Source organism: Cottoperca gobio, chromosome 15 (assembly GCF_900634415.1).
Source record: "Cottoperca gobio chromosome 15, fCotGob3.1, whole genome shotgun sequence".
In the NCBI taxonomy this organism is placed as follows: domain Eukaryota; kingdom Metazoa; phylum Chordata; class Actinopteri; order Perciformes; family Bovichtidae; genus Cottoperca; species Cottoperca gobio.
In genome coordinates, this window is record NC_041369.1 from 6,602,745 (window position 1) to 6,628,003 (window position 25,259).

The 25,259-nt window shown below is 40.3% G+C and overlaps 3 protein-coding genes and 1 long non-coding RNA gene across 4 annotated transcripts; 3 read left to right on the forward strand and 1 right to left on the reverse strand.

Moving 5' to 3' along the window:
- The first annotated feature begins 8,174 nt into the window (after window positions 1–8,174).
- LOC115019655 (uncharacterized) lies at window positions 8,175–9,000 on the forward strand. Its single transcript, XR_003833495.1, has 3 exons — window positions 8,175–8,289; window positions 8,412–8,498; window positions 8,878–9,000. It is a non-coding gene; the product is annotated as an uncharacterized LOC115019655 (long non-coding RNA).
- A 963-nt stretch (window positions 9,001–9,963) lies between these two features.
- On the reverse strand, window positions 9,964–13,494 carry dnajc12 (DnaJ (Hsp40) homolog, subfamily C, member 12). Its single transcript, XM_029449113.1, has 5 exons — window positions 13,136–13,494; window positions 12,414–12,492; window positions 12,006–12,145; window positions 11,769–11,907; window positions 9,964–10,772 (listed from the first exon to the last, which is right to left on the reverse strand). Exons 1-5 carry the CDS (start codon window positions 13,211–13,213, stop codon window positions 10,690–10,692), a joined length of 519 nt encoding a protein of 172 aa, XP_029304973.1. The 5' UTR covers window positions 13,214–13,494; the 3' UTR covers window positions 9,964–10,689.
- Window positions 13,495–14,127: 633 nt separating this feature from the next.
- Window positions 14,128–19,929, forward strand: sirt1 (sirtuin 1). The gene is made up of 9 exons (XM_029449808.1): window positions 14,128–14,552; window positions 15,058–15,183; window positions 15,357–15,592; window positions 15,716–15,868; window positions 16,398–16,545; window positions 16,628–16,707; window positions 17,435–17,618; window positions 17,721–18,242; window positions 18,462–19,929. The coding sequence occupies exons 1-9, from the start codon at window positions 14,132–14,134 to the stop codon at window positions 18,749–18,751; spliced, it is 2,160 nt and encodes a 719-aa protein (XP_029305668.1). The 5' UTR covers window positions 14,128–14,131; the 3' UTR covers window positions 18,752–19,929.
- A 77-nt stretch (window positions 19,930–20,006) lies between these two features.
- Window positions 20,007–23,937, forward strand: cacul1 (CDK2 associated cullin domain 1). Its single transcript, XM_029449809.1, has 8 exons — window positions 20,007–20,920; window positions 21,108–21,234; window positions 21,403–21,505; window positions 21,584–21,679; window positions 21,832–21,934; window positions 22,132–22,221; window positions 23,001–23,139; window positions 23,243–23,937. Exons 1-8 carry the CDS (start codon window positions 20,599–20,601, stop codon window positions 23,280–23,282), a joined length of 1,020 nt encoding a protein of 339 aa, XP_029305669.1. The 5' UTR covers window positions 20,007–20,598; the 3' UTR covers window positions 23,283–23,937.
- The last annotated feature ends 1,322 nt before the right edge of the window (window positions 23,938–25,259 follow it).

Here is a 25,259-nt window from a genome sequence, read left to right on the forward strand (position 1 = left end):
CCCAAGGTGTGAGGCGTCAGGCCGGAGTGGGGATACTCACTAGCCCCCGGCTAAGCGCAGCTACGTTGGAGTTTACCCCGGTGGACAAGAGGGTCACGCCTCGTCCACATTGCGTGGAAGTCTGGGACAGTGCCTAGGGGTTGGCAGACCGGGGTGGTGGTTCCCCTATTTAAAAAGGGGGACCAGAGAGTGTGTGCCAACTACAGGGGTATCACACTTCTCAGCCTCCCTGGTAAAGTCTACTCCAAGGTACTGGAAAGGATGGTTCGAGTATGAAGCGGTTGGGATGAGGATCAGCACCTTAAAATCTGGGGCCATGGCTCTCAGCAGGAAACCGGTGGATTGCCTACTCCGGGTAGGGAATGAGCCATTACCCCAAGTGAAGGAGTTCAAGTACCTCGGGGTCTTGTTCGCGACGATGGAGCGAGAGATTGGCCGGTGAATCGGAGCAGCGGGGGTGGTATTACAGTCACTTTACCGCACCGTTGTGACGAAAAGAGAGCTGAGCCAGAAGGCAAGCTCTCAATATACCGGTCGATGTTCGTTCCTACCCTCACCTATGGTCATGAAGGCTGGGTCATGACCGAGAGAACGAGATCACGGGTACAAGCGGCCGAAATGGGTTTTCTCAGAAGGGTGGCTGGCGTCTCCCTTAGAGATAGGGTGAGAAGCTCAGCCATCCGTGAGAGACTCGGAGTAGAGCCGCTGCTCCTTTACGTTGAAAGGAGCCAGTTGAGGTGGTTCGGTCATCTAGTAAGGATGCCACCTGGGCGCCTCCCTAGGGAGGTGTTCCAGGCACGTCCAGCTGGGAGGAGACCCCGGGGAACACCCAGGACTCGGTGGAGAGATTATATCTCATAACTTGCCTGGGAACGCCTCAGGATCCCCCAGTCGGAGCTGGAGGATGTGGCCCGGAGAAGGGAAGATTGGGGTTCCTTACTGGAGCTGCTGCCCCTGCGACCCGATCCCGGGTAAGCGGTAGACGATGGATGGATGGATGGATGGATGGATGGATGGATGGATGGAGAAAGAATCTTGGGTGTGCCATTTGTTTTAGTGTTTACATAACTGTTATCAAAGAGACGGTCAGGATACTATGTTGCTCCATGAAACAAATGTCTATGCATATATATGTACCCAAAGATAAAAGGATTGAGTTTCCCAGGACTGAGTTCATCAGATTGGAGGGAATGACCTTACAAACATCAAAAGGAACTAATCTAACAGAGAGATCATCATACAGTACAGTAAATAACAGATGTGCTGATCAATCACCTATTGACTGATGTTTTATTGTTCTATAGGTCAGCAGCAGTTTTTCCCCTGTCCCCTGCTGTGTTTATCAGCTGTGAGTCAGAGATAAAACTGAGGAGCTTAAAGAGCTTTGCAGGAGTTTATAGACTGCAGGTGGAGTGAACCATTTTCTGCACGAATGCATAACACTTGTACAGTGGAGTGAAAATTACAAATTAAGTTTTGTTAGTTAAAGTGATCAAAACAAACACAGATGCAATTTAAAATAAAATAAATAAAAAACATATTTAAAACATTCTTCAAGCTCATTTCGCGTGTGTAAAAAGATGGAACCGTCCATGGAGGATCATCACCACTTACACCACATGTGCATCCTGTGGTTTGTGGGTATTTGCAATTAAATATGTGTGTGTGTGTGTGTGTGTGTGTGTGCGTGTGCGTGTGTCATTTTTAATTACTTGAAAAGCAATAATTCATGATGCACTACATAGTTAGTCACAGAGGGATTCTAACCCTGGACCTCTGTGTTCCCAGACAAAGTGCATGCTGACTGCACCACCAGGGAGAAATGATCTACAACATGAGCCTAATTGCATCGCACATGAAAAGTATTTTTGTCTATTTAAAACTTAAAACACTTACCACTTTCGAAATGTTGGTGATGAAATTATGGTGTTTTAGTTAGTTTTAGTCCATATAAGCTTTTCCATCTCCTGCTGAAAAAGTGTAAAATGTTTGATGGTTCTTTTCTGCAGCACAGAGGTCTTGTGCATTATTGTCCAACACAATAAGAAAGTCAACTGTAAAACATGTGATTATTTAAAGGGCTTTGTGATAACTATAATGTCAGAGTAAAGATAAGATCTCTGTTTTGAGGAATTTCTGTCTTTCAAAGTAACGTTGCTTGTTGTCTGGCCTCGTTCTTTTTTTCAAAAAAATTAAGTTACTGATTAAAAATGACACGGCTTTATCTAATGAGGGTTAAACTGAGGATATTATCACAGACAATTAAAACCCTCTAATGTAAACTAATTTATTTTATCCCCAGAGGACAATATATTATTAACAAAATAAAGTATTAGCAATATTACTAAAAACAATAATAATACTGTCACTTTCACCGATAGTAGGTCACAACAGCTTTTACTATTTATTGTAAATGTTGTATGTAACTTGATGGCAGACCAAAATCAAACTTGGTTGTTGTCGTTTTGTGAGCTCTTGGCAAGACGATGGTGTCTGTCACACAAACTGTGAGTCTGTACTCAGCCAAATATTGTTTATGAGGTAAGAGAAGTTTCTGTCTGTCCAACAGCGAGTGTGTTTCTGTAGTCCCAACAACTCCAACAGTGATACGTCTTCCATCTATCGGCTCGTGAGACGTGAATTTCACATTATGTAGTTAAACTTTCATCCATATCAATAACTTAACTGTTTAGTGCATTTTAAAGGATTGTTACCTCTTAAACCTGAGTAGACTGTACAAATACATTGATTACGTAAGAAGAATAAATTAACCAAACTGTTCAATTCAAATTTGCTGTATTGGCAAAAACCTAAGGTCATAAAATGTGCACCACAATTATTTTCCACCTGTACACTGAAGTAGAAGTATGTAAGTATTATCAGCTGAATATACTTGATTTATCAACAGTAAAAGTAATCATTATGCAGGACGGACCCTGTCAATGTAAGTAAAATGCAACATACACATTAATGCAGCAATCCATCCATCATCTACCGCTTATCTGGTGTTAGCAGCTCCAGTAAGGAACTTCTCCGGGCCACATCCGCCAGCTCCGACTAGAGGATCCCGAGATGTTCCCAGGCCAGTGAGGAGATATAATCTCTCCACCGAGTCATGGGTCTTCCCCGGGGTCACCTCCCAGCTGGACGTGCCTGGAATACCTCCCTAGGGAGGCGCCCAGGTGGCATCCTTGCTAGATGCCCAAACCACCTCAACTGGCTCCTTTCAACGCAAAGGAGCAGCGGCTCTACTCCGAGTCTCTCACGGATGGCTGAGCTTCTCACCCTATCTCTAAGGGAGACGCCAGCCACCCGCCTGAGAAAACCCATTTTGGCCGCTTGTACCCGCAATCTCGTTCTTTCGGTCATGACCCAGCCTTCATGACCATAGGTGAGGGTAGGAACGAAGATCGACCGGTAGATCGAGAGCTTTGCCTTCTGGCTCAGCTCTCTTTTCGTGACAACGGAACACTCCTTTCCAGCACCTTGGAGTAGACTTTACTAGGGAGAAAGAGAAGTGTGATACCCCTGTAGTTGGCACACACTCTCTGTGTTCCACAGTGTTCTAGGGTTACCGCCCCTTGAGGCACCTAAGACCTTGAGACCACAGCTCATCACTGCAGCTTCAGCAATAGACGTTTTGAACATTACCCACTCAGGTTCAATGCCCCCAACCTCCACAGGGATGTCTGAAAAGCTCCGCCGGAGGTGTGAGTTGAAGATCTCCAGGACAAGGGCTTCCTCCCAGTACACCCGCTCTACCCGTTTGGGATTACCAGGTCTGTCCAGAGTCTTCCCCCCACCCCTTGATCCAACTGACCACCAGATGGTGATCAGTTGACAGCTCCGCACCTCTCTTCACCCGAGTGTCCAAAACATGCGGCCTCAGATCAGATGATACACAAAATCGATCATTGACCTTTGGCCTAGGGTGCTCTGGTACCACGTACACTTATGAGCATCCTTATGGTCGAACATGGTGTTTGTTATGGCCATTCCATGACTAGCACAGAAGACCTCCCAATCACGCCTCTCCAGGTGTCGCCATTGTTTTCCACTTGCGCGTTGAAGTCTCCCAGCAAGACTATGGAGTCCGCTACTGGAACCCCCTGCAGGGCTCCATTCAGGGTCTTCAAGAAGGCTGAATACTCCGAACTGCTGTTTGGGGCATAAGCAAAAACAGTCAACCTTTTTCCCCCATAACCCGAAGGCGTAGGGAGGCGACCCTCTCGTCCACCGGGATGAACTCCAACATAGTGGCGCTCAGCCGGGGACTTGTGAGTATCCCCACACCCGCCCGGTGCCTCACACCTTGGGCAACTTCGGAGAAGAATAGAGTCCAAATGGCTCCAGATGGGGGCCCCGGGCTTCCTCCGGGCAGGGTCTCTCCTTTCCTTTCCCTTTTTTTCATGAAGTTGTTTTTGAACCATTCTTAGTCTGGGCCCTCGCCTGAGACCAATTTGCCTTGGGAGACCCTACCAGGAGCACTAGGCTCTAGACAACACAGCTCTCAGGTTCATAGGGACACACAAACCTCTCCACCACGGTATGGTGATGGTTCCCATAAAAATATATTATCATTTATTAGTTGATTTAAATTGTGTATTAATGATCTGAATCTGCTAAAAAACTAGTAAATAAAATGTGAAATAAATGTAGTGGTGTAGAAATTAGGCTGTAATATTTCCCTCTGAGATGTAATGGAGTAGAAAAATAAAGTAGCACAAAATGGAAATTCTAAAGCACAAATACCTCAAAATTGTACTAGTAACACTTTATTCTAAGGGTACGTGAATTATCATGAAGTGATGCATGACTTAATGCATGAAAAAGCATGAATTAATTAATGTAGTGCTACATGAACTTTAGGAATGTACAAGAATGAACAGTATCTCATGCATGGGTTAATGCATGAAAATAAATGACTGCAACAACTAAGGCTTCTCATTCATCATGATTCCTGAGTTTTTAATGATGTCTTCTTCATCTGTAAATCTTAAAGGAACAGTGCACATGTATTCTGTAATGTAAAATAATTACTGAGCATAACTTTTTCATGTTTGTGGCTCTTCAGATAAAGTGGTGACCTGGTCATGCCTTTGATAAATAACATATGATTAATGGTGGTGTATTAACCGTTTGTTGCCAATGAATAAATCATCTTTGTGAGCCGTCTAAAACAAGATTTAACAATATAAACATGGTATGATTAACTAGAGGGCAGTGTATGCAATTTCCATACATCTTGTGTTTTTGCCAAGAACATTTTATTGCTTTGTTATGTGACATAGTATGTGAACATTTTGACCTTGTTGGCTTTAAATTGTCAATACAAAATTACAAATATTATGACATATGAGTGATATTAAAGGGTTGTGAGCTTTAAGCTAATACTCTGTGATACATGGTACTTTTCTTTTCTTAACGAGTATTGATGACTGAAATAGAGTCCAAAACTACGATCTAATATGCAGAAGGGCTGACTTTATTTGAGGGGTACAGTGGGCCTACTTGAGTAAATGTACTTAGTTACATCGCACCACTGATTACCAGCGATCTATATGAACTGGTTATGGATGAAGAGCGGTTGGAGATAAACAACACAAGAATGGAAGCAAAGAAGTGAACGTTAGAATGAACGTACGTCATAATGCCGCTGCTACATGTCTTATTCGCAGAATAAGTTAATTTCACCGACAGACAACCTGAGAACAACACGTACAGTATATCCAGAACTACACAACTCAAGATTAAGTGAAAAGACAAACTACAAGAAGACTTTAACGTCATATTAGATAACTGTTCCGTCAGTGAAGTGCTGAGTCGATAAGTAATTAAACAGCTTATTGTTCAGCGAATATTAACTGTAATATTTACACAGAAACAGATAAATACCTTAAAATTAAGGCTAGCAGCGATAAATAGCTAACATACACACAGCTAACGTTAGCTAAATGTTTTCTCTAAAGTGTTGTTTACACAGCATCATTCTTCAACTTTAAAGTATTAATATAAAGATATGAAGTAGATCCAACATTTTACTTATTTACTTATGAGTACAACAGTATCATCAGCTAAATGTACTTAAAGTATACAAAGTAGAAGTACTCACTCTGCTGCATATTGGCTCCAGTCATAAGCTGTTTAATACTGATGTGTACACTTGACAGCAGCATTTTAATGTTGGAGATCATATACTCACTGTATACTTTATAAAACGTTCTGTTGTTGTAAAATCAACTGTTGGGATTGTTCTGTGTATAAAATCTGAATCCACCAAATAACTTGTAACTAGAGCTGTTAAATAAATGTGGAGTAGAAAGTACAAGATTAGGTAAAAACAAAATATAAAGTAGCAGAAAATGGAAATATTCAAGTAACTTAAAACTGTACTTAAGTACACACTTAAAACTCTTTAATGACACACTTGGTTTTACAGATCTTTTACTTAATAAGAATATCAATGCCACAATGTAAAAATAATTAATTTTACACATTAATGTCCTAACTGCCTTCAAATCTTACTGTATTAAAGCACAGAAATATAAAAGTGAAAGCGCTCATCATGCAGGTTGGCTCCTTCCAAAGTGTCGTATTATTGTATACATTATGGTATTGGAGTATTAATATTGATGCATTAACATGTGAGCAGCAATTTAATGTTGTAGTTGTTCCAGGTGAAGTTACAATAACTAAAACATAGAATATATACCTGAATAATTGTAATATATATTGTTACTCCCCATTACAGTGTTTCAGAACCACCGTCAAAGTGTGTGACAGGAGTTCACTAAACCCCAGAAAGAAGCAGACAGTCGTTCTTCTGGAAGAGTCTGGTGACAAGAGAAGCTAAACATCTCTGCCACCAAGATGGATCCCGCAGCAGAAATAGAACGTATCATAGCGGAGATGGATTCAGGAGAGCTGTCTTCCACTCTCTGGGCTGAGGCCGACTTCATAATTGATGAGATGTTCAACCCTCCTGCCCCTGCTCCTGCTCCTGTTCCTGCTCCTGCTCCTGCTCCTGCTCCTGCTCCTGCTCCTGCTCCTGCTCCTGCTCCTGCTCCTGCTCCTGCTCCTGCTCCTGCTCCTGCTCCAGTCCCTGCTGGGCTGGAACTCGACACCCACCCTCAGCCAGCAGAAAGTCATTGTGGAAAATGTGATGCCCAGGTAAGCTCGCTCTGTTGTCCTTTCCCATGTGTTCACTGTGAGGCTGCTGATGGATAGAATCAATAACTTCCAATTTGTCCAATTTTTTCATGATTCAAAGTAATAATTCAAGAGAGCTCAGTATACTGAAGCTGTTAAGACGAGACACTAGCGGCAAAAACAGAGGTTTTTCATGCACAGATCAGTGAAGAGAGTGTGGGATATTTAGCTTCTTTCAGACGAGTGGAAAGAAAACCTCCATAATACACATTTAGGTTAAAAGCAGAAGAAAGATCCCATTCACTCTTCTGACACAAAGTTAAAAAGCCTTTAGGCAGATCATGGTGAAATTCTAAAAACATAGACGATGCTTGTACGTGTTAACATATCCTTTCTGTGCAGAGAGTAAAAGTATTCTGGCTGGTTAACCTTCCCTCTCTCTCCACAGGACCTGCCGTATCAGTGGACTGTAGACAACGTCCCGACTGCTGCAGCCGCCAGTCTCCCTGCTGCGGCTCCACAGACAGTAAGAACCTGTTGCACACTCTGTACATCTTCACTGTTTGGTTGCAGCAGACGGCAGGTTTAGTAGCAGAGCTGTAGGAGAAGGATATGAATGCTGGAACAGCTGCCCAAACACCCAAACACCAAGTGTCTGTTATCCCCAAAAGATATTTGTCATTCAGTAATAAGAGCAACATCCATCTCTCACCAATGACGTTTGGAATAGTTAGTGATAATTTGTCTGGAAGCTTTGAAGCCCAAAAACACATTTGAATGAGCTCAAATCTAAAAAGGTGAATGTTATTTCGTAAAAAGTCAGAGTTTGAGCTAAAATACAGTTTAAATGAAGTTGGGACTTGTTGAATGCTGCATGAATACATTAACAGGCCATGTTTAGTTTTCTGCCGCGTGGGCCTCAACAGCACCCTGTGTGCTGAAGATTCTCCTGATGGGATTTTACTCCACAGATGTCCTTCAGTCATTATAATTTAATGGAAGGGATCCTGACACCTAGTGGACGGATGACACCATTGCAGCTTGTCTCATCACTTTTTCTGTGTGTTTGTGTCTCCAGTATAACTTTGTGCCAGTGAACCTTCTCCTTGAAGGCCTGAACCTGCGTCTGGTGGGAACACTGTAAGTAGCTCACACAAAACTGTAAACAAAAACACACAGGTGCCATCGAGTTTCTGCTTGTATCGTCACACACACTCTTTCTATTATCTAACGTGTGTATCTGTCTCTCTTTATCTGTGTAGGAATGTAGAGATGTTGTGCGAGGTCGTGAACAAAGATCTGGCTCCTCCCGTCCCGGCTGCTCCTCTACTGAGTCGTGAAAACTCAAAGTAAGTTTGCTTTCAACAGTTTTGGTCAAAATGTAGATATCTTTTTTCTTTTTGTGTCTCATGTTGCCCTACATAAGCCAGACCCATTATCAAATCAGAATAATCTTTCAAGCAGCTGTTTGATTTTAAGTGTTATTTGTCTACCAAATGCCTACATGAATATTATTAGCCTATTACTTTTAATAACACAGCGCAGGTTAAACCCATATTGTCTATTGTTATGTTAAGTTTCTTTTCTAAAATACTTATTTCCTCAACTATGTAAGTGCACAAATCATACATGTTCCTATCACTACTCCCGAGCTAATAAAACACTGCAAAGATATTTAACAGCTGATATCAGATGGAAAGTTTATTTAGTTTTTGTTGTGTTGTGTAGGGCAACAAGAGGATGAGGCAGAGCAGCAAGGCAGCAGATGTGGACAGTTTGAATTAAGTCCTGATAGAGTGAAGTCTATAATACTGAAATGAAGATTCTTGAGGAATAAACTTTTCTTTGGAGTATTTATTCTTTGCAAAGAAGGTTCATTAATCATACAGAGTGCAAGCAGTCTGGGTGAGAAAAGAACCCTGGGTGTGTGTTCATGTGTTAAAAAGACAGTGATCAGAGAGAGGAGGGGGAAGATTCACACAGTTGCAGGTGTTAGATGGACATAAGAATATCATTGTACACTTTAGAACATTGTGTTCGTAAATGATGACCTTCAGTCAAGCTTCAGCTCAGAGTTTATATGACTGTGGCAGTGGTGGTGGTGAGGGAGCAGGCTGCTGGGGGAGAGATGGGAGTGTCTCAGCTGGAGACCAGACAGCTGCACAGAATCAGGTAATCACACAATAAAGCATGGTTTCCATGGGAACAATAAGATAAACGATGATTGATGAAGCTGCTGCTGTAACTTGTAAAGACTTTGCTGTTGAGCGTGTGTTTGTAGAAGAGTATAAAGACACTGGGTCCCGCTGTATTACTCAGGCTGCACTACAGTCGTCTATTCACAGGCGCGATCCCACTACTGAGCGGCACGGGGGCTTTGACCTGCTCCGTCTCCGACCTGGACCGGTGCACCCCTTTATCACGTGTCTTTTAAAAGCTTTGTGATCAGTATGAGATTACTATCGTCCTTATTTTCTGTTGTCTTGCATTCATACACAAAGGATGTTCTTCATCATAGTCAGCAGGTTTAAGAAGTTCTGTGTATGTCCTCTTACTATCGTGACGTCATAAAAAAGCACAGCGGCATCTAGCGGTGGAAACACTGCAGTGTTGTATGCTGCGTAGCAATATCCTTTTCATATAACAAGTATGCTACAGAGTAGCCTATGTGTTCCTTCCTATACCTTTACACAAGCATCCTTCTGTACCGAAGTAGTAGTTGAGGAACTTGTACTCCACTCATATTTGTAGCTACTTGTAATAAATAAATATTTACATTTGTTCTACTTTATAGCTACTTCTACTCAATGACCATTCAGAGAGGAATAGGCTACTTTATTTTTTACTTCATCACATTTATTTAACAAATGACTCTGCACCAACACACAGGTGTTTCCATTCCTGGTTGATTAGACTGATTACAGCCAAATGAGAAACAAACTAATCATCTGCGAGATTGTACATGCCCACACAGTCCTGAGGACAGGGCTAATTAGGCAACAAGTAATATCACCTGTGTGGCTGGACTATGTGTGTGTAGTCTTTATGATTTTCAACAAATAACATGATCCCTTTATAAAATATGATACACTATTATTAATTAAATTATACCAAACATTAAAATGAAGAATTACTTTGGATAAAAACAAAAATGGTGTTTACATTAAATAACGCACATAAGTAAAACAATTCTGCTTCAGATTTATATTCCCAACATTATGAGCTTGACAGCAACACAAAATACACATACACATTACAGCATTAAAAAGGTACACCAGTATCATCTATAATCATATGTTAACTGTATGTTGAACAACACAATAAGTGATTCACATAATCTTATATACAGATTTTTCTTTGACAACATATTTGACACATCTAACACATTTACAGCTCACAATCTTTCAGTTTATGAAGAAGTTTAGTGAATTAAAGCTGGACCATATTCACAGAGATGAACAAAACAGTTAAAAGGGTCCCAACTGAATAAGGACAACAAGAAGACACAAACATTTAAACAAAATTAAAAGGCTGATTTATTTATATTTCATAATTTCTAAACTTCTGCAGCAGACTAGATGGGGAGTCAGCGGCCCAACGGAAACGTCGATGGCAGTAATCACCTAAACAAGGATGAGTGAGTTAGTTTTAAATAATTTAACACTGTGAAACAATACATAATCCTGGGTGGAACATAGTAAATAATGAATGCAATAGAAACAGTGTAGAACTGCTGATGTGACACAGTTATACATTATATTATAATTGTTTTATTTAAGCAATGTTGTAAGAACAATATAATAGTGAAAAACATTATCCTGTTGTTACCAACAGTATTTCTTGAGCATTTTGTTGGTGACCAGCTTTGGTCAAGGGAAGAGTGTTGATTAAAAAAACAAATAGCAGTCATAGTGAGCTGGTTATATGAAGAGTTACTATGAAAATGCAGCATTGTATCATAGTAATTTTTGCACATGGTTTCTGCTCAGTGTTTTCTCATAGCCATTCATCAGGGACTGATTTTATTGTTGGATTCAAGGCAAACCTGGCTTACTAAAACAGAAAAGCAGCAGGTTCACCTGTTGCACTCTGGACTGATGCCGAAAACTAGACTGACATGAATGAAAACTAACATCAGGGTCCAGCTGTTCATACTTTTCTGGATTTTTGGAACCAACCCTTTTTAATATGAGTGCCAATGTGCCCCCCTTTCTAAAGGGATAGTTTTGATTTGCTTAAAGTGTGGTTGTATGAGGTACTTTTCCATAGTCAGTATATTACCTACAGTAGATGGCAGTCTGTACGCCCTAGTTTAGAGAAACAGACAGGAGAACCAGCACGGAACCTAAGAGATGTAGTGCCGCCCACCAGGGCAGCAGCACAACTAATTTGTATTGACCTTAGGGCAAAAATATACCCCAAGTATGTGAATAGAAGAGGTGCCAGTTCTGCATAGCCAGTGAGTTCTGCGACAAAGTTAAAAAAATAAAGATGCTAGAGACACTGTTGAAAACCAGGATTTATTTGTCCTAATTAGCCACTTCATTAGAAACATAAATTAAAAGAAATTGTGTCTCCGTACTTTCCATTACTTTGAGAACATTTTGAAATTCACTCACTTGCGGATGGCATGGCTTCATATGAAGCGATCCTCTGTGCTTCTGGCTCAGAATGAAGGTCCTTTGCTTGGGAAGCGACAGGAGCATTTGAGGCCTCCAACATTGGTTCCTTCTTATTTCTCACAGCCCAGTGCATTGACTGCAAAGAGATGAGCAAATATATCACCAGGCTTTCACAGTTAAACAGATTGCACAATATTTTTTAAACATTTATACAAAAGTCAACACAATACATACAGTTTTTACAGAGTCATTCAGGGCTTGCCAGTCATGAAAAGGAATAGTAATTCCACTTCTTCTCCAAAGGTCATAGTTTTTTCTTTTGGTTTCATTGCATAAAACCTCTTTGGCTTCCTGCAGCTTTTGAAAATCTGCCACTGTCAGAAAGAAAGAAAATATCACGGTCTAAGATGAAACATTATGCATTCCAAATTAGCTATTATTGCATGGCGTTGTAAGCAGCTCCACATTAACATCATTCTCTTTGAAGTCAAGACATCAGAAAGAGGCCTCATATGTGGAGCAAGTAAGTTAACATTAAAAATGTTATAAAAATAAATAGTTAAGTTCACTTTGACTTCATATAACACGTCTGGCTAAATATACTGTATATGGAAAATATCAAGCAATGGTTCACATATTTACCTGCTCTTGGACTGTCTAGGTGTTTGTCTGGGTGACATGCCAAGGCTCGGATCTTGTACTCATTGAGAATCTGTTCAGTCTGCAGGGAAAAAGGTTAAATAAATAATAATTAAAAAAGTACTTTTGCTAAATAATGGAAATTCAGGAATAAATAAATAATTTTATTGTCAAGGGACATTGCTCACTGTGGTAAAAACACATTAAAAGATAAAAGAAAATTATCATGAATATGCATATATATTCTATGTCATCTTGGAATTTATATTGATGCATTCATTTTGAGGCATTCAAATGTATTAGCTTAGTGATGCTACAGGAAATGTTGACATTTTTAATGTAACTTGATATTGTCATTATAGTTAGTCGAATGGTTATTTTGATGTTAACATCATGTTCCTCAGGTGGAAGAATAAATTATAAAGCACACAATACTGTGACACAGCCTACTTAGACATTCGTGACGCACGACTAGTTCCTCTGACATCTTTTGCTGAAACATCAACAGGTCTGTATTGGTTCAGACTAACCTCTGGAGCATACATCATTCATGAATCCTTTGGTTGAGCAACTTACATGTTGCCGATCGTTGGCGTACATCCAGCATTCTACGTAACCTTTCACTTCCGAACTCTTAAACCAGTATGTTTAGGTTTTTAGATCCAAACAACCATTATTTCACCCAGCAAATAGACTGATCCTTAAAGCCACTGTTTAGAACTTACCGAAGACAATTCATCACACCCTAATAACCCGTAGTAATCCTCCAAGTCCTCTGGTTTGCAGTTCAAAACAGCCTCCATAAAAATCTGATATAAAATGTGAATGGTTATTTTCTCGTCACGGCTCTGTGATCGTGGATCACAGATGTTCGGTTCAAGGGTTGCAGATGGACTTCACCTCGCTGCTGCTGTGGGTCATTCACTGACAATGTTCTCAAAGTTTATTTTGTTATTATTTTTTATCAACTAGCTTTGGGTAATTAATGAAGAAACTGCCAAATAGTTAAAATATCAAGGGAGATCTCTTGAGTTGTGGGGAAAAGCGGTCCCTTTTTACCATATGACGTATGCTGCATTCAAGTGTATAACTAAAGCTCCTCACTCAGCTCGAAATGTCGAAGATTCACATAAAACATTACTCACAAAATCATGTTTTTGATGACTGGGCTACATATTACATAGTAAATGTGACACAATTAAATGGATAAGTCTGTAAGAACCATGTAATTGAGTTTATTATTGAAATGTCAAGCTATAAATGTCATATGAAAATTAAAAAGTATTTGTACGGACATTCCTTTCATGCCGCGTTTTTCTCACAACCATGTCAGTCATGTGCCTTTTACCTTTGCACCAAATTCCTCAGAAAACACAAATAGGCTACATTACATCCATGAGGTACATTAACATTATGTTAACACAAAACTGTTAACATCAGGGCTACAAATACAAAGTAAAAAACTTTACATAAAAACCAATATCTTTTTCTTTATTTCTCATCACCTTCAACACATATAGAAATTAATTTTCCTTTTTGAATAATGTTGAACAAATGACAAATAGTTTTTTTTCTGTTCATTCACATAAAGTACAAGAATATTCTATATCAATATTAAAGCCTGTCTTTTTCTGACAGTGTTTGAAGGCAGCAATATGTTGTTATGGTTTTACGTCATCGACGTAAAAAGGGGACGTTCCAGTCGTGATTACTGGTGGAGAATGAGTCACGTGCGCTATGCAAATGATACAGCTGTCGGAGAGGAAGGACCTGCTCAGCGGCTCTGCGGGCTGAAGATGGCGGACGGAGAGACTAGTCTCGGAACGGCCTTATCGGGCGCCTCCGATATGGAAGAACCTGCCGCGAAAAGGTCGAAAATCAGTCCGGTAACTAACTACGGAGTTAAAGTCGCTAAAGCAGATCAATTATCATGCGTCTCTGGGGCCACAGAGAGCTGGGAGGTGGCGATGAATTGTTCTCAGCCAACGGAGAAGGAAGCAAAGCCGGTGATGGCGGTAGAGCAGGCCCCAGCAGAGCTCGGGGGAGACAACAATGGACTGGGACTGCTGGTCGCCGAGCCGCACAAACCAGTAGTGAAACAAGACGACAGCGCTGTACTCGGGACAACTGATGAGGATGCTGGTATGTAAAGAGACGGACATTTAACAGAGCTTTAAGTATGTACGCGACTGGGCAGTGTTTGTTAAACAACTTAACCGGTGAGTGTGAAACAAAATATAAATTAACGCTATTCCCGTCTGAAGTAACGTTATTAACTTAAAGCTAGCTAACGTTAAACACAGAAGATATGAGTGGGCGTTGAGTTGTGTAACGTTAACTTACTCCTTAAGACGGCAGCTTTTACTTTTTCTTTTGTTAAAATGAAAGAGATAACTGTCGGTGACGCATTATGCTGATTTCACAATTTAACTTATTCCTTCACGGCACTAAACTTTGATAGCCACTTAGCTTGTGTTAGCCGGTTCTTTTTTTCCACTAGCGTTCACTGAGTTAACGTTAACGTAACGTCACAACAATGATGTTGTTGCCATCGATAATGGTTGTAAATTATCCTCGTGGTTATTAGAGATAGACGCCACTTGTATCTAGTTTTAATTTTTAATTTGACAAACTTCTCTGTGCTTAGGTTTCCTTGGACATGACGACCTCCCGTCCAACGGTCTGGCTGTCACTCCGGACCACACCAACGAGGACGACGACGACAGATCGTCACATGCCAGCTCCAGCGACTGGGCACCTCAACCGCAAATAGGTAACTAGTTTGGTGAATTTTGGATCAAACTTTGTCTGCAGCAGCTTTGAATGATCCTCTGATGTGATGTTTTTAGTCAGAACGTGTAGTTTAAATTGCATAATATTAGGCAGTGGCAGAACACGTTCATTGTGGAATACAACGCATACCAAGATGTTGTATTTCTCTGACAGGTTCATACAGTTTCATCCAGCAACACATCAGAGAGACTGATCCGAGGACCATTCTGAGGGATTTACTGCCTGAGACTGTACTCCCACCAGATTTAGACGACATGACATTGTGGCAGATCATCATCAACATCTCAGAACCTCCAAAAAGAAAGAAGCGGAAAGATATTAACACCTTAGAAGATGTGGTCAGACTACTCCATGAAAGTAAAAGGATCCTTGTGCTGACTGGTGCTGGGGTATGTATTTACAGTAATATTGTACTGTATTGTGTTTCTGTTTGAATTACCATGCGTGATTGAATATATAGTACCAAGGTCCATGCTATTAAGTAAGAACGCCTGTATGCCTTTTTTTGGTAGGTGTCAGTGTCATGTGGAATACCAGACTTCCGCTCCAGAGATGGTATTTATGCACGGCTTGCTGTGGATTTTCCTGATCTTCCAGACCCTCAAGCTATGTTCGACATTGAATACTTCCGACGCGACCCCAGGCCCTTTTTTAAGTTTGCTAAGGTTTGTTCATTGTGTCCACTTGCTTTTGTGCAAATCAAAGTTGAAAACAATAAATCACAACATTATTTTACCATTTTATGATGTAACAAGATAATAAAGTTAGTTTTAAATAATATTTTCAAAATTAAGCCTTGTGGCTGTGTTCTGCATTTTAACCTAAAGGAAAAACATCCAGCTTCCAATTTAAGTGCTGCGGCTGGCTGCGGAAATGGAAACTGAATATTCCAAATTCAATTTAGTTATAACTCAATAACGGTGTCTACTGCAATCTTTTGTTGCAGTTATGGTATTATTTTTAGTTTTTTAGTGATATTAAAAAGGTCTTAAATCATTAAATGTGTTCTTGAAACATGTGCAGATATCCTGTATTGTTTGCAAAAAACTGTTTTGTGTTTATATTGTGTTTTTAAAGGAGGATTCAGAACTTGTTATAGACTTTCTAAAACAACAACTTTTTGAGGCTTCATTAAATCCGGTCACCTGCAGTCATGTGCTAGACTAAGTGTTGAATGTATCTTCTTTGTTACAGGAGATCTACCCTGGTCAGTTTCAGCCTTCACCTTGTCACAAATTCATCTCTATGATGGATAAGCAGGGGAAGCTGCTGCGCAACTACACCCAGAACATTGATACATTAGAACAAGTGGCTGGAGTTCAGCGGATTATCCAGTGTCATGGTGAGTGATAACTAATAGATGGATCCTGCTTCTTTTATGTAGTTCTGTCCATTGTGGAAGTCATTAATAACTGTTCTTTCAGGGTCGTTTGCAACTGCTTCCTGTCTCGTCTGCAAACACAAATTGGATTGTGAAGCTATAAGGGAAGACATCTTTAACCAGGTATTTATTCATTGCATACTGATCCAAGATAACACGTTTACATGTTTTTCTTTTGGGAACCACTTCGGTGTTTGTAGTGCTTTGTTACCTAAGCAACTTCAATGTATTGTTAGTCTATATTAGTGTCATCAGTCTATACTGCAGGTAAAACATTGTGATTGGAAACATCAACTAGTGTCAACATCTCTACACTCAATTGTGTGGACAATGTTTGTAGTTGTGGTGGTGTAGTGAAAATGTTTCTGAAGCAGTTCGTCTTTTATTAATAGACTTTAAATAATGCTTGGCTCATCTAAATAAATAAACTCAAATCATAACCTTTTCAAATGTCATTTACCTCCGTTGTATTTGGCTAGTAGTTGCAGAAGCAGGTATCATAAATCCTTTATATTCAACTCCAAAACTATTTGCTCAACTAGATGCCACTAGGATTAAAAGTAGAACTTTTTTTGATTCAATTTCTTTTGTTCATTTTGTCATTTGGATGGGTTTTATATTCCGTTTTCAGCTCTAGCACAAAATGATTGTAGTGGTACCCACAAGCAGAGAGAATACAATTAAACAAACCATAAACATCTCCCCAAAGATTTTGCATCAATGTTTTACGGTCAGTCGACGTATGGAAGTAAATCAGGGTGGTACAGCTGATTACTTTGTGTGGATATTATACACCTGCAACTCCTATATAAATATCTTATAATGCTAATAACATAAATTCATCCTGTAGGTTGTCCCTCATTGTCCACGTTGTCCAGATATTCCCCTGGCAATCATGAAGCCTGACATCGTTTTCTTTGGAGAGAATCTTCCAGAAATGTTCCACAGAGCCATGAAGCAGGACAAAGACGAGGTGGACCTCTTGATTGTCATTGGCTCTTCACTTAAAGTCCGACCAGTTGCCCTCATCCCAAGTATGTCTTGTTCTGATGAATGGATTTCTGTTTCTATTGTGCCTGCAATAAACCCAAGCATAAAATATGTAACTTATTTTTTCTTCTCTTTTTCCCGTCCAGACTCAATTCCTCATGAAGTGCCTCAAGTCCTGATCAATAGGGAGCAGCTGCCTCACCTCAACTTTGACGTGGAGCTACTTGGGGACTGTGACGTCATCGTCAACGAGCTCTGTCACCGGTTGGGTGGAGACTTTGAGCAGCTCTGCTACAACACTGTAAGACTCACCGAGACAACGGAGAAACCCCCTCGGCTACCAGAACAGCCACCAAGTGAGGCCTTGCCTGCTTCCAGCGACGCAGCTCAGGAGGAGCAGAAGCAGCACAGTACAGACTCGGTAACTAAGCCTTCAGAGGAGACCGAAAGTCCAAATGCCACAGACACAGCTGGTAAAAAACCTCCAGAGCCTTGTCCAAATGCCCAGTGTCCCAGCGAGGAGACGGCTGAGCCTTCAGAGTTACCAGCAGAAGACGCGCCAAAAGAGGAGGCCGCTGAAGTAAAGAGCCCAACCTCCAACCTTGAATTCCGAAGACGATGCTGGATGAGTCGACTCAACAGAAGTCCAATCAGCAAACGCCTTGAGAGTAAGCTTTAGACTACAAAAGAGAGAACAACATTGTTTACTATAATAAGTATATAATTTGATGTATTTGAAAGTGAGACATGGGTGTGTTTTTAAAGAAAACCCATTAATTAGAGCTTTCATCAACACTATATTTCCCCCTCATGCAGCAAGAAAATGCACATTAATCCAAATAATTGATTGAATTAACACTGTAAATTGTTTGTGTTGTTTCCCACAGCAGGCCAGTACCTGTTTCAAACACCAAATCACTATATCTTCCATGGGGCCGAGGTTTACTCCGAATCTGAAGATGAGACGTCGAGCTCCTGTGGGAGCGACAGTGACGAGTCTGAATGCAGCGCAGAGGGGGTGGAGGAAGACAGCGAGCTGGAGGACGCCGTCACTCTAGCAGCAGATGGAGAGACGTGCCTCGGAGACACAATACAACACACTTTAGTCAATGAGGCCACGTTGAGCGTGCAGACAGACAATACTTCTGAAAAGACTCAGAGCACCGTACACCTTTAAATGTAAAGTCAACAAAGCACTAATTGTCTTTTCATATATTTTTGACTCATCAAACTATTATTTTTCATAAAGTTGAAATTGTGTGACAACTTTGTGAATATGCAGCAAGTTTTTTTTTTCTTGTTTAAAAAAAAAAAAAAGAAAAAGATTTTTCGTGACATGCATTGTGTCTGAAACCTCATACTGTATACTTCTTACTAAATAGAATGCAGTAGTATTATTATTATTATTATTATTATTATTATTTAGTATTTCTTTTCATGTACTCATCTCATTTTCATTCACATTTTGAGAAATTCTTCTTCCGAGACATCCACTGCAGCATACCGTGAATGCAACACTAGATTAAGCTTTAATTCCTAAATTGCAGTCATTACAAGCAAAGACTTCAAATGTCTGTCCATAGTGTGAAGTCAGCTGTTGTCTAATAATGTGTTATAGAATTTGTTCATGCTACCATTGGGAGACATGTAAATATGTAAACCTACTGCCTGCTAAATAGTGGGTATTATGATTTTCAGACACATACATCTTCAGATGGTTTACTTGAATACACTGTCTAACTTGCAATATAAATGTTCAGCTCTGCTCTTTCATTAGGGTAAATGCTTGGAAAAAAAGAACAATACTCTTTGATTTTTAAACCAAAGAACTCTTTATCAACACGGCTATGTTGTCATAAGCTTTGTATGTTTAATCTGTCATTTAAATCTTGGGAAAAATATAACTATTGAAAAGGTGTTCCTTCTGACATGTGGCAGCTACTTTTTATGGTCAAGCCTCTTATTTTTATACTCTGTGAGACATACTCATCAAAGAGTAGATGATAGTTTATATCTGTACAAAGTTATACTAAGTTGTAATATTAAGCCTTAAGAATATATTCAATGAGTTCACATTGAAAATGGCACTTTTGTTCCTTATGAAAACCTTTTTGTTGCCCATGTCACCTTTCATAGAATATCAAGTCATTCTGCAGAGGATTCTGCTGCCTGTAAAGATAAAGTGTTGGTACATAGACCTATTTGATCCAATGTGTTGGTTAAAGGTCTACACCAACCTAATTCACTTACCATTTACAAGGTAGCCTAATGTTTTGTTTATGGAAATACGATTTTTTTTACATCCTTATAGTTGTTATCTCTTTGGGGGTTCTCAGTAAAAAAGAATGAAAAACACTGACAATTAATTTCTGTTATTTCATACACACTGAGCCAGGTGGTCACATCCATATCGTCAATGTGATGGTGCAGACGTGAATCTTGCTCCACCTAGAGCCTCTGAGCTCACCCTGATAGTTCATTACACTTATCGGGGCTTTCAAGGAGCGTGTACCCAGAGTGAGAGTTTCTACGAGACACAACGACTGAGTTACATTTCAACATTGTTCAGATCTGGAAAAATGGTATTCATAGCAACTACAGTATACTATGTAAGGATTTAACACTAGTGGGTGTGTCGGGGGTTGCATAGCGTATGTCGCGCATGCGTAGTGTGGTAATATTAGGTTTTCACCTATAATTTAGCTATAAAAGCAAAATAGTCAATCTGTTAAATTGGTTCATCAATATTTAGTCTTTAACCCGCTGTACATGGACCAGTTGACTAACGTTACCATTCATTAGACCGAGAAACTTTCTTTATTCAGCTAAAGTATTTGGAACTACATTTCCCTGTTTTCTCTCAGCAGTCCTGTAATACGACGTGTCGTAAAATTCAGTTAACAGCAAAACCGAGATGGACACCACCAAAGACGCCTGACAGTTTTTTTTATCTTTATCCCTAACTGTTATCGGAAATGTTTACGTAGCGACACCAGGCTTCTGCACATAGGACTGGTTGTGAACATGGAGGCCATGGAAGATGACAGTTTGGACCTAAAAGACGACCATAACCACAACTATTGTGCGAGCAGTAGCAGCAAAGTCCGCACGTATCTGAGAAGCCAGCTGTCGGGTGTAACGACTGCTCCGCAGCCCGCCTGTCCATTGGCGCCGGGAGAAGAACCGGGCTCGCGACGAGGGAAACTGTTGTCCGGTAGCACCGGGGGGTCAAAGTTCATGGACTCTGATTCAGGCAGTGAAAGCAGCGAAGTCAGCGAGACTGACTGCACGGCTCCGCCAGCCGCTGCTGAGGGAAAATTCACCCTTGATTCTACTTCCAAGTTCCGTAAGTTCACATAAAGCAGACACCGTGACAGCAGGGCCTGCCATCCTGCAGTCCCTCAGCACCTGGGCCTGCTGCAGTGTTACCAATATGTGTAGATTGAAGCTTTTGGCAGCAGACAGTCGATAGTTGGTCTGTTAGGCCTGGTGGTTTCTGATACAACCTGACCACTTCTCCTCTTTTCACTCAGTTCTGAATGCAATGGCTGTAGAAGACTACCGGAAAAACCACTGGCCAAACTTGGAGAAGGCAATTGACCGTCTGTTGATTCAAAATCCCACAGACCACATCTCTGTTTCTTACGCACAGATATACAGGTAAAACAGAATAGTTACACACCCCTGAGATTGGCCACATTTTACTACAGTGTGGGATGTCTGTTGCCTCGGCGAGCCCCATTACATTTCCATGTGCTTCATTCTACATTTTAGTTTGACTAAAATGCTGGGTTTCTGAGTTTCTCCTTTTTGTCCCTGTTATCCTAGTTACGTCTACAAATGTGTTTGTCAGCAGCACTCTGAGCTCCTCTACAATGATTTGATTTTAAAAATAACAAATCATCTGCTACAGGTTTCCACCCATCTACAAGTAAGCCATCCAAATACAAGGAAGTTATTATATACAGAAACTATAACATTTTCTAACACTTACATTATTGTTTTCCAGGCCAGCCCACCTGAGGACTTCATTGAGAACTTCAATGTTGCACTGACGCAATACACGGCTTCTCTTCAGTGTATAGTTCCTGTTTTTATGTACTTGGTAGGCATCTTTGTTTAGTTAAATGTCTGTTGTAAAGACAACACAGAACTTGGACTATTAAGTGAAATCTAGTGCCTTCTGTGCAACCAAGTGTAGCCTTGTGCTGCGGTGTCACTCTTCTCTCAACTGTTTTTCATGTTCAATGTTTTCAGAATAAGTTCTACATCGAGTCAAAACTGAACAGAGACCTAAGAGAGGATCTGATGAAGCTGTTTGCTGATAACGTTGCAGAAATACATGTCAACACACTGATGCGTGAGTGCATTGCTTAATTCGAAGCCCTGGTGGCTGTCATGACATTTGAAAATTGTAAAACTTGTCTCCTACACTTTATTAAATCATGTCTTAGCCCATTGTGCTGTTGTATTATAATAAAAAGCACAGAATGTGGGAACTGCACCTACAGAAGACTTCAATACTTGCTAACACAAATGACTTCTTTTCTTGTTCAGCTCTTCTCATCAAAGCTCATTCCATGCCGTTTCAAGTGCAGCCATCTACAATGGCCAGTGTGGTTAAAGGCCTCTACAGCCTCCGACCAGGTAACCTATGTTCATTTGTTATTATCTCTGCCAGGTGTAAACGTGTGTGTGTGCGTGTGTGTTTGTGTGTGTCCACAGCTAATCTCACTTACTACTGGACCCATCTGACTAATAGTTTCTGTGTTCATGTATGACTGTATGTTCAAGGACCTCTTGTGGATGCGGTGACTCACATTTTATGAAAAACATATTTTATTGACTGTTTTACACCTTCATTGACTGCTGACTCCTCACTCCTCTTAACTGGCCGTTAGGGGTCGCAAGTGATCAACAACTGCTTTAGTAGCATCAGCTAGGCTGAAAGCAAGCCTTAGTCTTCCGCAGGCCACAGTTTGGCCTTAGTCTTGGCTCAAAAACTGACATCCATAGAAAGGTTTGGTCTCATTTTGAACCGGAGTATCTGCAGATTAATTCCATACCCATAATAATACCCACAATTCCATATGCACCACTAAGGTTGGGCACGATACAAGATGAATAAAACCCAATTTTTGTTATTTTAGCCGCCATCTTGACCGGGAGGCCAGGAGGGTCAATTTAAGTGAGATTAAACTCTTCTTTGTTTGAGAGGGCAGAGGGAAACACCTTGCAGAGATCTGTATTCTGAGAGCACATTTTTAGTTGAGGATTGTATTTAATTTGTTATTGTTATTTAAGTATGTCTCTGCTGCAAGCTAAAGTAATCTTTTTGCATCGACCACAGCAAACAAAACAGACGTATTGCTTTATTTCCTCCGCACCACACATGTTCCTCCGTTTCATTTGGTTTCCTCTTTCAGACTGGGCCAAGTTAGCTCCGGCTCTCTTCTCTGGGTTTATTCCCCAAATCAACCCTCCTGCTGTGGAGTCCCTGCTTCCTGACTACGCCGCTCATGACCAGAAGTTACAGATGGAGCTCTCCATGAACGGATTTCCGCGGTGTGTTTTCTGAGGCATCACTCTCAGACAGTCACGGTCTGAATATAAACACAGAGTTCTGAGTTTGCACAACTCTCTGATGTGACGTGTTTTTGTTTTCCAGAGGTGACCAGTCTCGCAAACGGGCCAGCGACGACTCCTGATGGCAGAGCAGCCGGCGTCACCCGATTCCCTGCAGAACTATTACTGTGCCTCCTACATCCTTATCACAAGTTGGCTCACTGCACTAGGTACAATGTTGACACTGTGTCAGTTTCATCTCTCTCGACTCAAGGTCACAAAACACTGTGAACAACAACGAAGAGAACATGATGGGTTGATGAGCAGAAGCTTAATCTTACTGCACTAAAACAAGCACACAGACTTCCGTTATGGTGCTTTTCCTCTGTGATTATGATGCATCCAGCTTCAGTATTTGTGGGATGCTGCTGTGTGCGCTGAGATGGGTTTCTTCATGTTCTCCTCATTTGAAGAGTGCCTTCATGGTGCCTTCTGATCGGCTATCCTCTCGAGGGATAGGCCGATGATGGGTATTTCATTCCTAACCTTTAACATGGAAGTGTCTTTTTGAGAGGCTGGGCTAATCAAGACTTTCCATTGCTGCTAATAATACTGTCCATGTGATAATACTACAACTCTCTCTGTTTCACCCACTGTGTCTGTAACCCAGTGGCTTCACTCGACACAAGTGAGTGTGGAAAGAAATGAGAACAAAGTCATTGACCTCAGCTATGATTCTCTTCTTCATGTTGCCTTTACTGTGTTGGTAAACCGGATTGTATTTTCCCGTTACGCCAAAGAGGATTTTTTTTTATATATATATATATATATATATATATATATATATATATATATATATATATATATATATATATATATATATATATATATATATATATATATATATATATATATATATATATATATATATATATATATATATATATATATAAAAAAAAATTAATTCGAGCTGATGATGTTAATGTTGTATACTGTCTGAGTCACAGAGCCATTTTTTTTTTTTTTTATACTAGCAAGTTTTGAGCTTTTTGTTTGTTCACGAGTCAAGTTCTAACTTTAAATATGACTTGTCTGTTTTAGCCTTGCATGTAGGATTGGCAGGGATCGCCATGTAGGACATTACACTGTTTGCCACAAAGTTTCATAGAATAGAATTTTTCTTAATTTCACTTCAGTTTGTTGGACAACTTACCCAAACATATTCAAACCTGGTGCATGGGTTTTATGGAAAGAATGATGTGCAAATATTGTTTGACCCGAGTCTGCCGTATTGTGCATTAAATGTTCCTCACATGATGTAAATAGTTTTTGCATAGTGGTCAGTGTACACTAGCTTTTGTCACTGGTGCTTTTTTGTTAAATGATTCACTTGAATAGAAGTATTTGATACATTTGGTCTTACACTGTTTTAAGTGTAAATGGATGCTCAGGCTTGCTTTTCCTTTCAGACTGTGGGTCTTGGGTATGGTTCTCATTGTATTTCAAATAAACTAATTTCATTATTTGTGGGACACGGAGGTGATTTCCTTTTCTTTCTTTCTTTCTTTCTTTTTTTTTTTTTTACTTTTCAAGATTTTAAATCTGGGTCTTGACAAATGTCGTTCTCTTGAATAAAAAGGCATTATGATAAACCTACAGATGTGGAAGAAAGTCATTGCAGATGCCAAATACTGGATGTGCTATGTTACTTTTTCAGTCTGGATACTCACACCTGGGCTTAAGGTATCGGCCAATACCGAGCACCGATCTGATGGCAGTGTTTAATGAATACGCTGTACTGTAAGCCTCACTGTGTGGAAGTGACTGGGATCCTTCTTTAATGTATCAGGCAACATCAGGCTTGACTCAAAAACTGCTGCTAATTTTATATAACCAAATGCAACAATACATATATAGACATACATTTTGTGAATTGTTTTTGAGTATTCAAATAATAAATTGTGCACCGGCAACTCAAATCTTAGTGTGAACAACAAATTGGTCAAAACTTTAACAGGAATTAGAATTGAATAGATCTGCACCCAATGTCACAGATACCCGGTCCAGCTATTTGAGTCGGTATCGGTGGATCTCTAGTTACTTGCTGAGGGATCACATTC